The sequence below is a fragment of the Phasianus colchicus genome, chromosome 1, assembly GCF_987193195.1.
Source record: "Phasianus colchicus chromosome 1, bPhaCol1.hap1.1, whole genome shotgun sequence".
In the NCBI taxonomy this organism is placed as follows: domain Eukaryota; kingdom Metazoa; phylum Chordata; class Aves; order Galliformes; family Phasianidae; genus Phasianus; species Phasianus colchicus.
In genome coordinates, this window is record NC_143436.1 from 75,794,904 (window position 1) to 75,809,412 (window position 14,509).

At 37.3% G+C, this 14,509-nt stretch overlaps 1 protein-coding gene across 8 annotated transcripts in view; it reads right to left on the reverse strand.

Annotated features, from left to right (window-relative positions):
• VWF (von Willebrand factor) overlaps nt 1–14,509 on the reverse strand; it is a 139,919-nt gene that overhangs the window by 38,888 nt on the left and 86,522 nt on the right. For all 8 annotated transcript variants that reach the window (XM_090148114.1, XM_031597117.2, XM_031597118.2 and 5 more), the window contains 4 exons: nt 11,664–11,841; nt 4,975–5,195; nt 3,825–4,017; nt 2,797–3,138 (listed from right to left, as the gene is read on the reverse strand). In XM_090148114.1, coding sequence (XP_090004240.1) covers nt 2,797–3,138; nt 3,825–4,017; nt 4,975–5,195; nt 11,664–11,841 — 934 coding nt within the window. The remainder of the gene's footprint in view (nt 1–2,796; nt 3,139–3,824; nt 4,018–4,974; nt 5,196–11,663; nt 11,842–14,509) is intronic.

Below are 14,509 nucleotides of genomic sequence, written 5' to 3' on the forward strand. Positions count from 1 at the left end.
ATGTTGATACTCATCAGTGTAGAACCCGGGCAGTTCAAAAGCAAAAGTAGTGTCAATGCTATATAGCCTCTAACGTACTTCATGCAATGTAGCACGTAGCTGTGTTTTGCAAACAAATAAAGCTAGTTCTTGAGTGCCCCTGTTCTGAACTGGCCTCTAGCCTTGGGGCACATAGGAGTACAGTGCATGTAAGTAGCGTCAAGACATGGGATAAACATCATCAATATCTGGAAAATGGTTTGTAAACATTCTTTCATCCTAATGGCACAGTAATAACCAGATGATTGTAGAAGGCCACCTCAGACATCATTGTGCTTCTGTTCTGGAAATCTGGCCAGGTCCTGCATGACCCACATGTTGCTGTGCAGTTTGTATGGAAAATTCTGCTATAGACACAAAGTGAGGAGAAATTAGGTATTCCACACTGACAACCTCATAAAATTGTATTTCAACAAGCCACTCCCTCATGCTAGCTATTTCAGTGTTTCTTGTTTCTGTGTAAAAGACTGTGGATACTAGAAGAAGGGAAAAAATAAGGCTGAAAAGCTAATGAGCAGAAGAGTAATTCTTCTGCCAAACAAGCTTCAAATCATTTCATTCAACTCAAATTATAACCTATATGAGGATATTATAATCATGCTTTGATACTGTATTCTAAGCTGACTCCATTAAAACACGATTTCTTCCTTCAAATAGGAAAAAGAACAGTTAAAAGAAAAAAAAACAAAAACACCAAAACTCTGAAAACTCACCAGTTTTCTATAAACCTATGAAATCACATTTCAAGGAGACATGGCTATTTTGTCTTTGAATTACAGTAGTCATTCCTAGTAGATATTCCTTCACAGAGGTCAAATAATCTGTGAGGCTCTACAGTAAGTTCAAGCTCATCAGAATAAAATAAACTAATTACAAGTCCATAGTGAAAAATCTAGAGTCTACAAAAATGATAGGGTTTCTCTGGAAGGTGAAAAAGAAATAAAACAAGCTTCTCCAGAACCATGCAATTTTTATTAAACGTGTAGTATTTGAGAGTTTAGGTTGCACTATTTAATCATTAATGTACCCTGTACAACATCCTTGTAATAAGCAATTTTATTTTTGGCAGCAGCACACTGCACCTGCTTGAAGTAAAAAGATGATACTATTCTTAGGCCACTAACAAAATTCTTTACGTAAGTAGCATTAAAATTGGCTACTCTCTGGCTATCCTGGTATATACTGTATAAGAAAGATGGAAATTCGAAGGTTACAGAGTTGTTAAAGTACTTGGAAATCACAATTTGTAAAAATCTTACAAAGCGCTAAATTTGGAAAATTACAGGCAATATTCTACTGCTCTTTTCTAGGTCAATATTTCAAACACACTTTTGTTTCTTAAAAGAACCAGTATGAAACAGTAATATGATATTCAATAACCTATTCTAGAAAGATATTAAAGATATTAACTGGAGGCATGGGCCAATTTCACATTCTTGACAATATATTCCATAATTCCCTCAATCTGATCTCAAACCAAACCGAAATACGTACTGAGATTTTGTGGTATCATGTGTTCAAGACGCTAGCTTTCTAATTCTGAAGTAAAAAAACATCTGGGAACAAAAAGGAAGGGAAACAAGGCAATAAAAAAAATGACTACACAAAAATCAGATGCAAAAAACAACTGGGATATGAAGACACTGTAGGCTGGACTAGTTGGGAGAGAAAATGTCTCTCTCTCTACACATATATGCATTCCAGGTCCCTTAAATGCATTTCGCTGCAACTGAATATCTAAATGCCTGTAATAATTGCAGCAGATAAACAGCATAATTCCACGAGCATAGAATATGCCACCTCAAGAGTCATTTAATATCCAGGGTACATTTTTGGCAGATCTTTCATAATAGGGCTTTCAGGAAAGAAAAAGGCAATTAAAAAAAACAGGAAAAAAAAGGGCAGAATTTCTTAGGTCTATAAGAATTTTGAGAAGTATACAAAACAACAACTGGATGAGACTAACACTAGCACCTCTATTAGGCTCTGGGCATTTGCAAGGCCAGCATCCTGCTATGCTGTTTTCTCATAACACTTAAACTCTTCACTTTCAATAAAGAAGTAAAACACAGAGAGAGGGAGAACCAGATTTGCAAAATAACTTAAAGATAGCTTGGGCAGCGTAGATAGCACACTTTCGAAAGAAAACACCACAGTTCATAGCCGTTTCCCCATTTTTTTTTTTTTTTTTTTTTTTTTTTAAGTACACTGGAAGTTTAAAAATCAAATAAAGCCTGAAAGCCTCAGGCTTTGGTTGAAACATGGGGAATTCACAAAGACTACTGCTCATACAAATATGTGCAAAAAAAAAATTCAGAAAAGTCTGAAAAAAAGGTTACAGGCCAGGAAGGAATTCCACCAGCACAAATTATTAGCCTCCCTGCCTGTCTTGCTCTGATCCTGTGATGTCTGTACCAAATCAATTATGTTTGCAAGTAACCGGCAGAATGAGGGCAATTCAAACATGACCCCATGACAGTTCACTGGCCACGAAGTCAGACACTATCACGTAGCTGCATTTTTTTCATAGGTTATTCTTCCAGCCTTGCATAAGTGCCCTGCATTTCACTAGTTAGCATGTTATTAAGAGACACTTATTCCATAATATGCAACTTAGTAGATGATCTTTAATACCACTTACACATGAAAACTTGATCTGCCTCATATATTCAAAAGATATCATAGATATTCAAAAAGTAATATTGCACTAAATCAGGAAGTTTCTGTACCAGTTTTAGTATATGGAAAACCCCTTACGACAGAACTCAGGTGTTCTCCAGTCTATGCAGATCCCATTTTCTCTGCAGATGTGAGCATAAGAAGTTATCATCTCACAGGCTTCTTCCTCATAGCAGCTGCTCTCTTCACAGGCGTCAAAGAACATGTCTGGGGGTATTATCCTGTGGCATGCTGAAAACTGATCAGAGAGCAGAAGGTGGCAATGACTGGTGGCATGCTCAGAGCACTCTTCTTCTCTCTGGATTTCACAGACCTTCCCCATCTCTTTCACTGTCCATTCTTGAATAAACGCATCACTGTTAGCAATAACCGTGCCGTCACGTAACATGAAGTCATTGGCATGGTTCTGGTCACACACTCCTAGGAGGGCAAGTAAAAGGAAAAGAAACAGTCTGAATATAGTCAGCAGTAAAACAAACCTAGAGAAAACAGGCTGAGGACTGAGCTTGTTGGGGCTGCTCATTAAACTCCAAGGGGAAGATGAATCAATATTAGTTATAGCAGTTATCAGAGTAATCGTAATGAGCCTGATTTTTGTTTCTGTAATACAAGAGGCACAGATTATGCCATAGATGTCTAACCTGTTGTAGAAGATACCACAGAATTAACTCTCCCAGGCAGAAATTTTCCCCACAAGCCCCTCACCTTCCCTCCAAGCACGGGATGGGACTCACATCACAGTGTGCTCTTGCATATATACAAAAACCTATATTTAAAACCTCATTTTAAGAAAATCTGGAACAAGCTGAATCTTGTCATAAGAGTTAATTTTGCATGCTGAAGCTTTCCACTGAATCTAAGAATGCACAGAAGTACTTGTAAAACATGACAGATGCCTAGTCTTTATCTTTTTAAGGTCTTACTGGGTGTCAATGAGCTATTACACTAATAGTCATAGTAGAAAAAACAATACAGATTAACAATGTGCCAACAGTGGACTGCCTGGATGAGAGAATTTGCAAGGCTCAGGACTGCACAAATTTCAGCATTAATAATAGTTCAAATCTCAATAGAAAGTTGTTAAAATCACTAACGTCCTAACTTACCACAAAGCCCTTGTGTTTCTGAAGAAAAGCTCTTTGGATTAAGTTTAAGAATAAATTCGTTATTTCTTGGAGTAAATGTGAGATTATGGCAAAGATGGGAGAACTTGATTTCGTGCATTATTGCTCCATAGACAGTGACTTCAAACAAACTGCTTGAGTAGGGAATATGAATGTTTTCACCGTCAACAGCCACCTGTTTTTAAAAAGGCAAAATGATCACATCAATTATGACAAGCAGTTAAGATCAATCCAACCTAATCATAGTTGAATCACATTTTGACTGAATCTGGTCATAAGAGTTAATTTTGCATGCTGAAGCTTTCCACTGAATCTAAGAATGCACAGAAATACTTGTCTTACATTTTGTGCAGTACATGAACAACTTCTTCAGCATTTTTCGATATGAGTGCATTTCTACAGCATAACAGATACACAGACCAGTGTCCTAATGCCATGAAGCTAAAATGCTGCATTCAGACCCTGTGACACTAGTGAAAGTCAAGGCTATCCAGTACCATACCAGACTGATTAAAAGTGTTTTGGTCAATCCTATTTTATTGCATGAGTTAGATGAGATCACCTTTTCAGGTTAGTTGACTTCTGTATGTCTGAGGAACTCAGAGACTGCAAATGTTTCATACATAATTTGAATACTTTATTGAATACAATATTTGAATTACCTATAAAAGAAATGTAACACGTAACTCTTAGCTGGCCTTTCTTTCTACTGAGATCCACCAGCAAGCAAGGTAAGAACCAACTCCATAACTCTTCAGGTAGCCACAAACTTGCATAGGTTTTAAAAAATGGGACTGCTCTCCTACTCACTAATTAATAACATTGCATAGAGGACCTCTACCAACAAAGGAAAATCAGAGTGTAGGATGTCCTAATTCCTGCCTTTCTGGTAGAAGTATCTGGAAAACACTATCACCCCAGTACAGTGGGGAAAACGAGAGGAGAAACAATGACTGGTTTATTATGTGAATATAGAATACATTAGGAAGTTTAAATGAGGCATTTGCTTATACAGCTAAGAACAAGTTGCAAGAAGAAGAAACTTGATAGAGGAAACAAATCTGTCCTCCTAACCTAAAACTCCACAGCACGAGCAGAGAATGCACAGATGACTTAATTGGCTTTTGCTTACTGTCATATTACTGAAGAGCTGAATGGATACACCACGATGTTTCACTTCAATAGCATCCATACAGTTCATCTTTGGTATAGCTCTGCACGGTCCTTCATGGAGAAGAACTTCAACATCATCTTGTATATGCTGAAACAAGGTGTAGGAGCAATTGCTGGTGAGCTTAAAATTACGCCCATCAAAAGTGACAATATGTCGAGATGAACTTCCCATACAGACACCTGTAAATCAACAAATAACAACACGTAAGCATGCGCTTTCTTTCAAATTAGACTATTTCTTCACAATCATTATAAGCATGTAAATTCAATAAATCACTTTAATCATAATAGCTATTAACCTGTATTTATGTTATTTATAAAGTATCACCTGCACAAATTAGTACTACAAAAATAGAATGAAGCTCCCTCACATTGAATGCGATCTGCTAATAAATTTAATTCAAAAAATAAAAGCAAGGAAAATGTATCTCCTATTTTTAGAAAGGCTGCAATCGTATTTGACTAATTTAACTGTCATTATTATGACATTGCATTTTATTCGATAAACTGTTTGTTTCAAACATAATACTATTTCATTTTATCAAACATGTCATAAAAGGATTCAAAAGGATAAATACATATATTTTTTTCAGATGGAAAAGAGAGGAAAAGAGAGGAGAAATAATGCACACAGGATCAACTAATGGCCTACTGATGGGTTAGTGTTGTATATATTAGGTTAGAAACTATCTTTTTTCACAGACTGAAGAATAAAAATTATAATACCATGAGTACCTAAACAAGACCCAAACAAAAGGATGATTCAAACTCAGTTCTTTTGCTTAAAGACTACAAGGGCAGGAAAAGTCATCACTACTATGCAGGAAAAAGCTACTACTCTTAATAACTCTAAGATTTTTTTACTATTGTCAGCTGAGAGCAATCTATTTTGTGTTCCTTGACCTTCAAACTTGATTTCTGTTGCTGTTTAATCCCAACAGAAGGCTAAGAACCACCCAGCTGCTCACTCACTCTCCTCAGGAAGGATAGAGAGAAAACTGGAAAGGTAAAAATGAGACAGTTCATGGGTTGATACATAAAGACAGAAGATCCCACAAAGAAAGATCCCACAAAGAAAGATCCCACAAAGAAAGATCCCACAAAGAAAGATCCCACAAAGAAAGATCCCACAAAGAAAGATCCCACAAAGAAAGATCCCACAAAGAAAGATCCCACAAAGAAAGATCCCACAAAGAAAGATCCCACAAAGAAAGATCCCACAAAGAAAGATCCCACAAAGAAAGATCCCACAAAGAAAGATCCCACAAAGAAAGATCCCACAAAGAAAGATCCCACAAAGAAAGATCCCACAAAGAAAGATCCCACAAAGAAAGATCCCACAAAGAAAGATCCCACAAAGAAAGATCCCACAAAGAAAGATCCCACAAAGAAAGATCCCACAAAGAAAAAAAGGCATACGTACAAGCAAAGCAAGACAAGGAATTCATTCACTACTTTCCATCAGCATGCAAGTGTTCAGCCCCTTCCAGGGCTTATCACATGTAGTATTTTCTTTGGAAGACAGATATCATCACTCTGAAAGTCATTCCATAGTACTTTGGTCATTGCCAATCCTCATTAATCACCACTCTTCACTTAATACAGATATCTTTCCCATAATCTATGGGCTAAGTCTATAAAATATCTATTGAGTTCTTTAAGTCCATAATTTAGCTTCTATCTGTAATGAAGGTCATCTGGTAGGAAAGGTAATGCTCTTTGGCATTACAGGAAATCAAAGCCAGCAAAGGTCAGGTCACTGCTGCACTTATACTCCTTCTTGTGAGGCTCATCCTCTGTTGGCTCAAGTGGTTCCTGCTATAGGACTTCCTATAATGCGCAACTCAGATCATGACTTACAAAAATTTAACATTATATCCATCACAATGTTTATCCCCAGCTCCTTTGGACCAGGCTACAGATCATAATATCACAATTCCTACCCTTGCCCCTGGCCTGGCCAGTGGCAAAGACTTCCTGCTATAGTACTTGCTATAATATGCAATTCAACCATGGATTACCGTTTAAAGACATATCCATTACAGACTCTACTTCTTGTCCTTTTGGACAAGGCCATAGGGTTTCACATTGCAATGAACTCCTCCACTTGCCCCTGCTCTAGCCTGAGCTTATCTGTTGGCCACAGCCCCAGAGAGGTCTAACTGCTCCAGCACATTTTTATCCATGAGCCATAAATCCTTCAGAGGTCCTACCTACAGTACCATGGACTTACCCATTGTCACAGTTGCTTTGATGCCTATCTGTTCTGGTGTGGGTTTATTTATTAATGAGCCACAGTTCGTTCAGAGATATGCCCTGCTGCAGAAAGGATTTACCTACGGACACTTTGAGGTCCGTAGGTAACACTCTGGCATGGCCTTTTCCTTTGGTCACAGTCTCCTCAGTGGTCCCTCCAGATGTCTCTTCAGACATTTTCTATGTCTTGGTTTTATCCACAAATACAAATGTTTTGAGGTATTCTGGCATGGCCTTATCAATGGACATGGACACTGCAAGATGTACCTGCTGTGACACAGACTACTCCCTGGCCACAGATGCTTCAAGATGTGCTTGCTCTAGAATGAATCTATCTGTGGCCACAGATGCTTTAGGGTGTACATGCTCGATGTGGACTCATCCATAGGTCAACAACCTCTGACTCAAGTTCAGTCTGGAGTTCCAGACTGTCCAGAAGAGCAGCACAGAGACAGCAACAATGCCTTAGCCATCTGCCAGCCCAGGTTGATGGTGACAACTGTTGTAATTGTTCACAGGTGCAGCAAAGCAAGATGGTAAAGAGCAAAGCAAAGGGCAGAAGCAAAAGCAGCCACTAATAAACACAGGACTCTAACATACAAGAAGGCAAGAAAGCCCCATGACCACCACAGGAGCCTAACAATTATCATCTGAACATCTATAACATTTATAAATTTGGTCTAGCAACTCCACACTACAATTAGATAAATCTGTTATCATCTTGAAACCTTAGTGCCCCATGCTAGGTGCTCACTATCCATAATATTTTTTTGGGAACACAAACATCATTACTCCAGATGCCCTCCCCCTTCCTCCTTCTTGACCCCAGCTTTTATTGCTGAGCATGACACCATTGGACATTCTTTTGTCCAGTCTGGTTCAGCTGTTCTAGTTTTGTACCCTCCCAGCTTCTTGAGCATCCTGCCCTCTTCCTCCTCAATGGCAGGGCAGTACAAAAAGCTGAAACATCCTTTGCTCCATATGAGCACTGCTCTATTGTAATTAAAAATGTTGGTGATACTACCACTGTTTTTACCCTAAACTCAAAACACAGAAACATATAAACCTCTCTGAAGAAAATTAATCTATCCCAGCCAAAACCATGACAATTTCCCAGGAAAAACAGCTCTGAACTTATAGATATTCTTGTATAAACAGTAGTAAAACAAGTAAACAAGTTAGCAATAAAAGATTTCTCAACCTTTCTTTATTCTTGAACATCTAAATATAATTCTAGGGATAATGGGAATCCTTTCAAACTTCTCATAAGTATTCCATAGCACAAAATGTATGAATGCAATCCATTTAAACATAGTCCACAAATACCCAAGAGATATGAATCACACATTGCACATCATGTTGCTGAAACTATTTTGAACTAGTTCAGCAAGCAAGCAGCTTTATGTTGTAACTCCTGTTCCTAATTCTTTCTGTTCACTTTTATGACATATTAAAAACAGATTTCCAAATACTTCTTCGCAAAAGCATTTGCCAATATTCCAGGGATCAGATACACATACAGTACGTAGATATTTTTGCAAGAAAATTTCCATTTTTTTTCCCCCTAAATTTATGAAAATAATTAAATAAGAAGAGAAGAAGAAATAAGAAAAAGAATAGTGATTAAAAATGGGGCATTTCAATTTCTCAAGCTATGGTTTCCTCAGGGACAGACAGGCTTTGAACTGATAGATAAGGTTGATTATATCATCTTGCTTTGCAAACCTTTGATGTTAAGAGCTTACCATTGTGGAGACAATCACTGGGTGGCTTGAAACACACATAGTATCCCATACTACCACCCAAAATACCATACTCAGTCTCAAGAAACAAGTCCTGTGGTGACACAGCACTCCAGAAAGAATTGACTCAGATAATGGGACTCATTACAAAAATCCTCTTGTAAATACTTGGGCTAAAAGTCATGGCATTGAGTGAATTTATCATATCCCCTATTGTGCACTAGCTTCAAGTAAAATTGAATGATACAGTGGGTTGTTTAAAACTATGTTGCAAGCAATGCATAGTGAAACACTAAAGCAGTAGAAGCATTCGGTAGAAGACACCTGGTTGGTCAACACTCAGGGATCTATCAATCACAATGTTCCTACCCAATCCAGCTCCCTATGCACAGTAGAGGGAGATAAGCTCCACATAGTACATGTAAAGAGTACGTTGGGAAAAGTGGTTTCGGTCTTTCCAGCTTCTGGAAAGGCCAAACCTCTCCGTGGAACTGTGTTTGCTCAGGGACCTGTGTCCATTTAGTGGGTGATACAGAAAAATGGGGATGCTGAATGTGTACCACAAGGGAATTTGATGCTGAGGGAGTGCAGTCAGTAATTCCATGTATGTATATATATGTGTGTGTGTGTGTGTTTAATGCATGTTAATTATTGTTTGTTTATGTATCAAGTTTTGTATCAAGTATAATATAGCGATGTTGAGTAAGGGGTGGAATGTCATAGTTTTGTGATGTTTGTTATCATTATTGTATATCATAACATCATAGAGCACACTGGGAGTTAAAGAGTTAATGCTCCAGTTCCATTTGCATTTCCAGGTACCTGGTTCTCAGAAGACAAGAACTACATATTACAGAAGACTTTCACTGTTCTGTTTCCATTTTCCATTTAGAGGGAAAGACAAAAACGTTTGCAAGTCGTGAGATATTCCTCTTTTCTTCTGCTCATCTGCAGTTTGTGCTCCCTATCCATCTCAGTTTCAGCATTAGAGCAAGGCCTTCAGTTTTTTGGGTACTCTCTCATTGATTTATTAGCTTCAATTCCAAATGTATTGTACTATATTGTATTGTCTTGCATTCCAATGTCATATGTAGTAAATTGACTTTCCTCCTCAAATTGTTGCATCTCTCCTGTGAAGACAGGCAGAGAAAGTCGGTATTATTTAGTCTAGAGAGGAAAGGGCTCTGGGAAGACCTTATTGTGGCCTTTCAGTACCTAAACGGGTACTATAAGAAAGATGGGAAGAAATTCTTGATTAGGGAGTGATGGGACAAGGAGTATCAGTTTTAAACTAAAAAATGGTAGATCTAGATCAGAAGTTAGGAAGAAATTCTTCACCATAAGGATAGTGAAGCACTGGAACAAGTCACCCAGAAAAACTGCGGATGCCTGATCCCTGCAAGTGTTCAAGGCCAAGCTTGGATGGCACTGGGCAAGTGCCTGATCTAGTAGAAGGTTGGAACTAGAAGGTCCTTAAGGTCCCTTTCAAACCAAATCATTACATAATTATATGAGACTACATTAACAGCAGTTTTTACACAATTAAAGTAGAAGAAACAACTTCTGTTGCTGCAATGTTAAACAACTGGATGAAATGGCACTAAGTGTCTAAATAACTAAGTACTACCTAACTCAGTTCCAGTCAACAAAACACACATTGCCATGCTCCTGCAGAACAGACTACCTAGCCAAACTCCACCAGTAACAACAAAGAAATTCTGACCTCCCAGTACTCTCCCTGCTATCTCGCCTGTAAATCTTACAAATTGTTGTAAGTTTTTGATCTATTGCAGATGTTGACAGTAATGACACAGTATCAACCCAGTTTCACTAAGTAGTATCACAAGGTGCATCATCTTGGGAAATTAAATCGTGGTCCATTAAATTAATAAAGAGCTACACAAACATTAGTCTCTGTTAAGCAGCAGCAATCTCAAGTAAACTATAGACCTCTTCATAACAACTGACTAATGACACAAATGTCAATTTTAATTTCAAACTATCAGAAATTCTTTAAGAATACATGATTTCAGTGCCACAAGTAATGTTTTCATATTGGTATTAAAACACTCGGGATCAAGATCAGAACAGATGCAGTTTCTATAGGTAGGTATTACTAAGAATGTCTTTAAAACTCTATAAAATGTTTAAGATGTTTCAACTAAAATATTTCCTTTTCAAGTATTTATATCAAAACAACTATGTTGTTTCTGAATAAGACAATGAACTAGGAATTGTTCTTAAAACACCCAGTTTTGCAGAGGATATTTTAAATTGAAATCATGCATTCTAAAGAGGAGGTGTATATATTCTGACACATTCTGAGGGTTCTGATTTACTTTAAAAGTAATCCTACGACTTGAAATACAAACCCAGTTTTAAGAATTATGTTGAATTATGCACTTCTCTTAACACCTCAAGGCCAGTGAAATTCAACAAACTGGAGAAATTCAGGCTCTGAACTTGTTGAAAATGCTATAGGAAACACCCCTAGGTTCCATTCTGATATTTTTACAGATTTTAGCTGTAATAGAGTATATGACTGGACTGTAGAAATGCAACCTTATCCTCAGTAAATTCAGCATTACCTTTCTGATAAATATTTCAAGTGATGACAAGGGGAGACGTGCATGCAAAAATAGATACTCACACGGACACATCCATCGGCAGCCACAAGTCTCTTCAACCTTAACAGCCGGAAGATTGCTGTGACACACAGGTTTTGGCATCCTCTCACAATTAATTTGGTGACTCTCCAAAACCGTGTAATTACCCGGGAAGCACGTCACAGTGTGGCACTGATCTAGTAATGTCCATTTGTCACCAGGCTAGATAAAGAGACATTAATATTTAACTATTGAAGAGAACATCACTGGGGGCTTGAGGGAGGTTGAAGAGAGAAAAATGCAAAATTTGTCTTCTACCACACTGCAATCTATAGTCTCCAGATAGCACATAAAATAACATAAAATAACAATTATAGTAGTGCTAACGCAAATAAGCTTTGAATAACTAAATAATAGAATGAAATGTATTAAGGACTTTATGAGCAAGAGAAAGTTAAATGTAGCACCACTGCAGGAAATAGACTTTTGAAATTCCAAGCAAAAATAATAGTCTAGAATAGGAGGTGTTTTGCCACCATGAATTATCTGATACTACATGCATTTTTAGTTTAACCATCCTATAGCATGCATGGATAACATAATAAATAATTCCCCTTGGCACTTCTTTAAATGCCAATGCCTCTAGTTATCATATGTTGCAAAATTACTTTAGAGCTCTGAGCACAGGTGCTCATAGCACAGCAAGAATTAACAGTATTTAGCGCAAGCTATGGAGGCATGGAATATTCTAGTGATTTTATCCACAGCTACCAAACTTTAAAGAAATTCCTTCCCACAGGGAAATTGGTTATTCACTAGACTAATGCTATTAGATACATATAGCATTATTATAAAATTAAAAACAATTAAAACACATCCTCATCTTCTTTAGAAGACTGTCCTTTAGAATAGTGTAAATTTTAAGGCAGCGGGATTACTTACTACTAAATGACAGAGAAATAGATGTAGTCACAACCTGAACTAGCTTAAGACTCATATCTGCAAAAGGCTGAAGTCTCACAGGCCTCAAAAGGCTACAAACAATCTCAATGAATTTTAAATTAGATTGTTCATTCTTGGGTTTGCACACCCAAAAGCACTGTCAAGTGTGGGAAACAGCCCTTTCCAGACCTACCCATCTCTACAGAGGTGACTTCAGAAGTAAAAAATGAGACAATGATTCTGTGCATTTCTTGATAAACACAAGCAGAAATAAGTCTGTAAGTAAAAAATGATTGCTAATGAATTAAGTTATCAACCATCCTTTCCTCTTGAATTTATTTCCCCTTCCCATTAAAGAGAAGAACAGAGTGACGCAATACCTAGGTAGATAAACCATAATTCATAGGTTCTTCACTATTTGGCAGACAATCAATTCTTCACTGTTGCACAAACCAAGAACAGTGACATAAAAGTCATGCTCTGTATCCTTGAGCTACTACATACCATCAGGTCTAAAAGAGAACTCTCAGATGTACATCCACAACAATACATAGTAAATATGACTTGAATGACTGTGCAGGCATCTTATGTTTCAGGATTTGGGAAGGGAAGTTGGCCTGAAAGTGACTTAATACTTTTCAGGCCTGTGAACCTAGAGGGTGCTGTGAAAAAGAAATGTAAAGAACTATGGAAAAATATATTTATATAGTGAGAAATAAAATGTGCGTGTTTTTTTTTTTGTTTGTTTGTTTTTAATTATAATGGCTTTGCCTACAACTCAGTGAAAGTAGGGCACCTGGCAGCTGTGCAAGACTGGCAAAGGATTCTCTGGCTTCCATATGTATTTAATTTCTTTTTTCTTATTCCAATCCTTTATAGTACATCAACTGGAAAACATCTAAGAGCAGGACTTCTTGTCCAGCAAAGCACACCACATTAAAATGAAAATATCAATTGAGGGATCCAAACAAAATCAAGAGTTCTAGTGCAGACGAAAATCAGGAGGTTTCAAAGAGAAAAAGACCCTACATCCCAATCAATATGAAATCACAGAAGTTAAAGTAGAATAGAAGGAAAGCAAAACCTGAATAGGTAAATAGAAATATGCTGAAACAGATGGGCCAGAGGAAGACTCAGACTTCCTCTTTGAGGGAGCTCTGAACATAGGGACATAGATGTGCACACTCTTTATATTACTGCAGATCCATAGAAAACAGTCAGTGCCTGGACTGGATTTATCATTTACCAGCTTTTAATTAAGTCAAGGTTTTTGCTCGTTGGTTGTTTTTCTCTAAACTAAATATTGAGCAATACTAGAAAAGTTTTGTTATGGCAACTACTAGTTTAGGAATGTGATTACTATTGCTAGAAATTATAGAATCAGAATCATTACAGTTGGAAAGACCACTAGAACCATCTAGTCTTAACTGCTAATCCATCAGAAGATAGCTAAACATACTGAGATACTGCTAAGACAAATGTTAACACTTCAGTTGCCACTTGCAATCCTGTTTAAAAGCATCAGAGAAAGAGTGCCCAAAAGAATAAACTACATTTTAAAAAATCATAATCATTCTCATATTCTGTCATGCAGCAAGTTCAAATCATATTAAAACAGTGGCTCTCCACACAGCTTGTATTTAGAGCTATTTGAACTCACCGCAGGGCATGAATACAAAAACTCAAATAGATTCAAAGTAATGCCTTCGATTTTATTACGTTGTCCCGTGGTATCAGAGGCAGATGTCAGTGATATGGCAGTACAGGTTGAATTTTCATGACAATATTTCTTTAAATTTTGTTGCCGTGTGACAAATGACAGCAGGACAAACCGACAAATAGCATCTGGCATATGAAGAATATGATGCAAAGGTATGAAATTGAATTCATTCATGTGGTAAAAATTGTACCTACTGACATTCATCAATACTTACTGAACATTTTATGG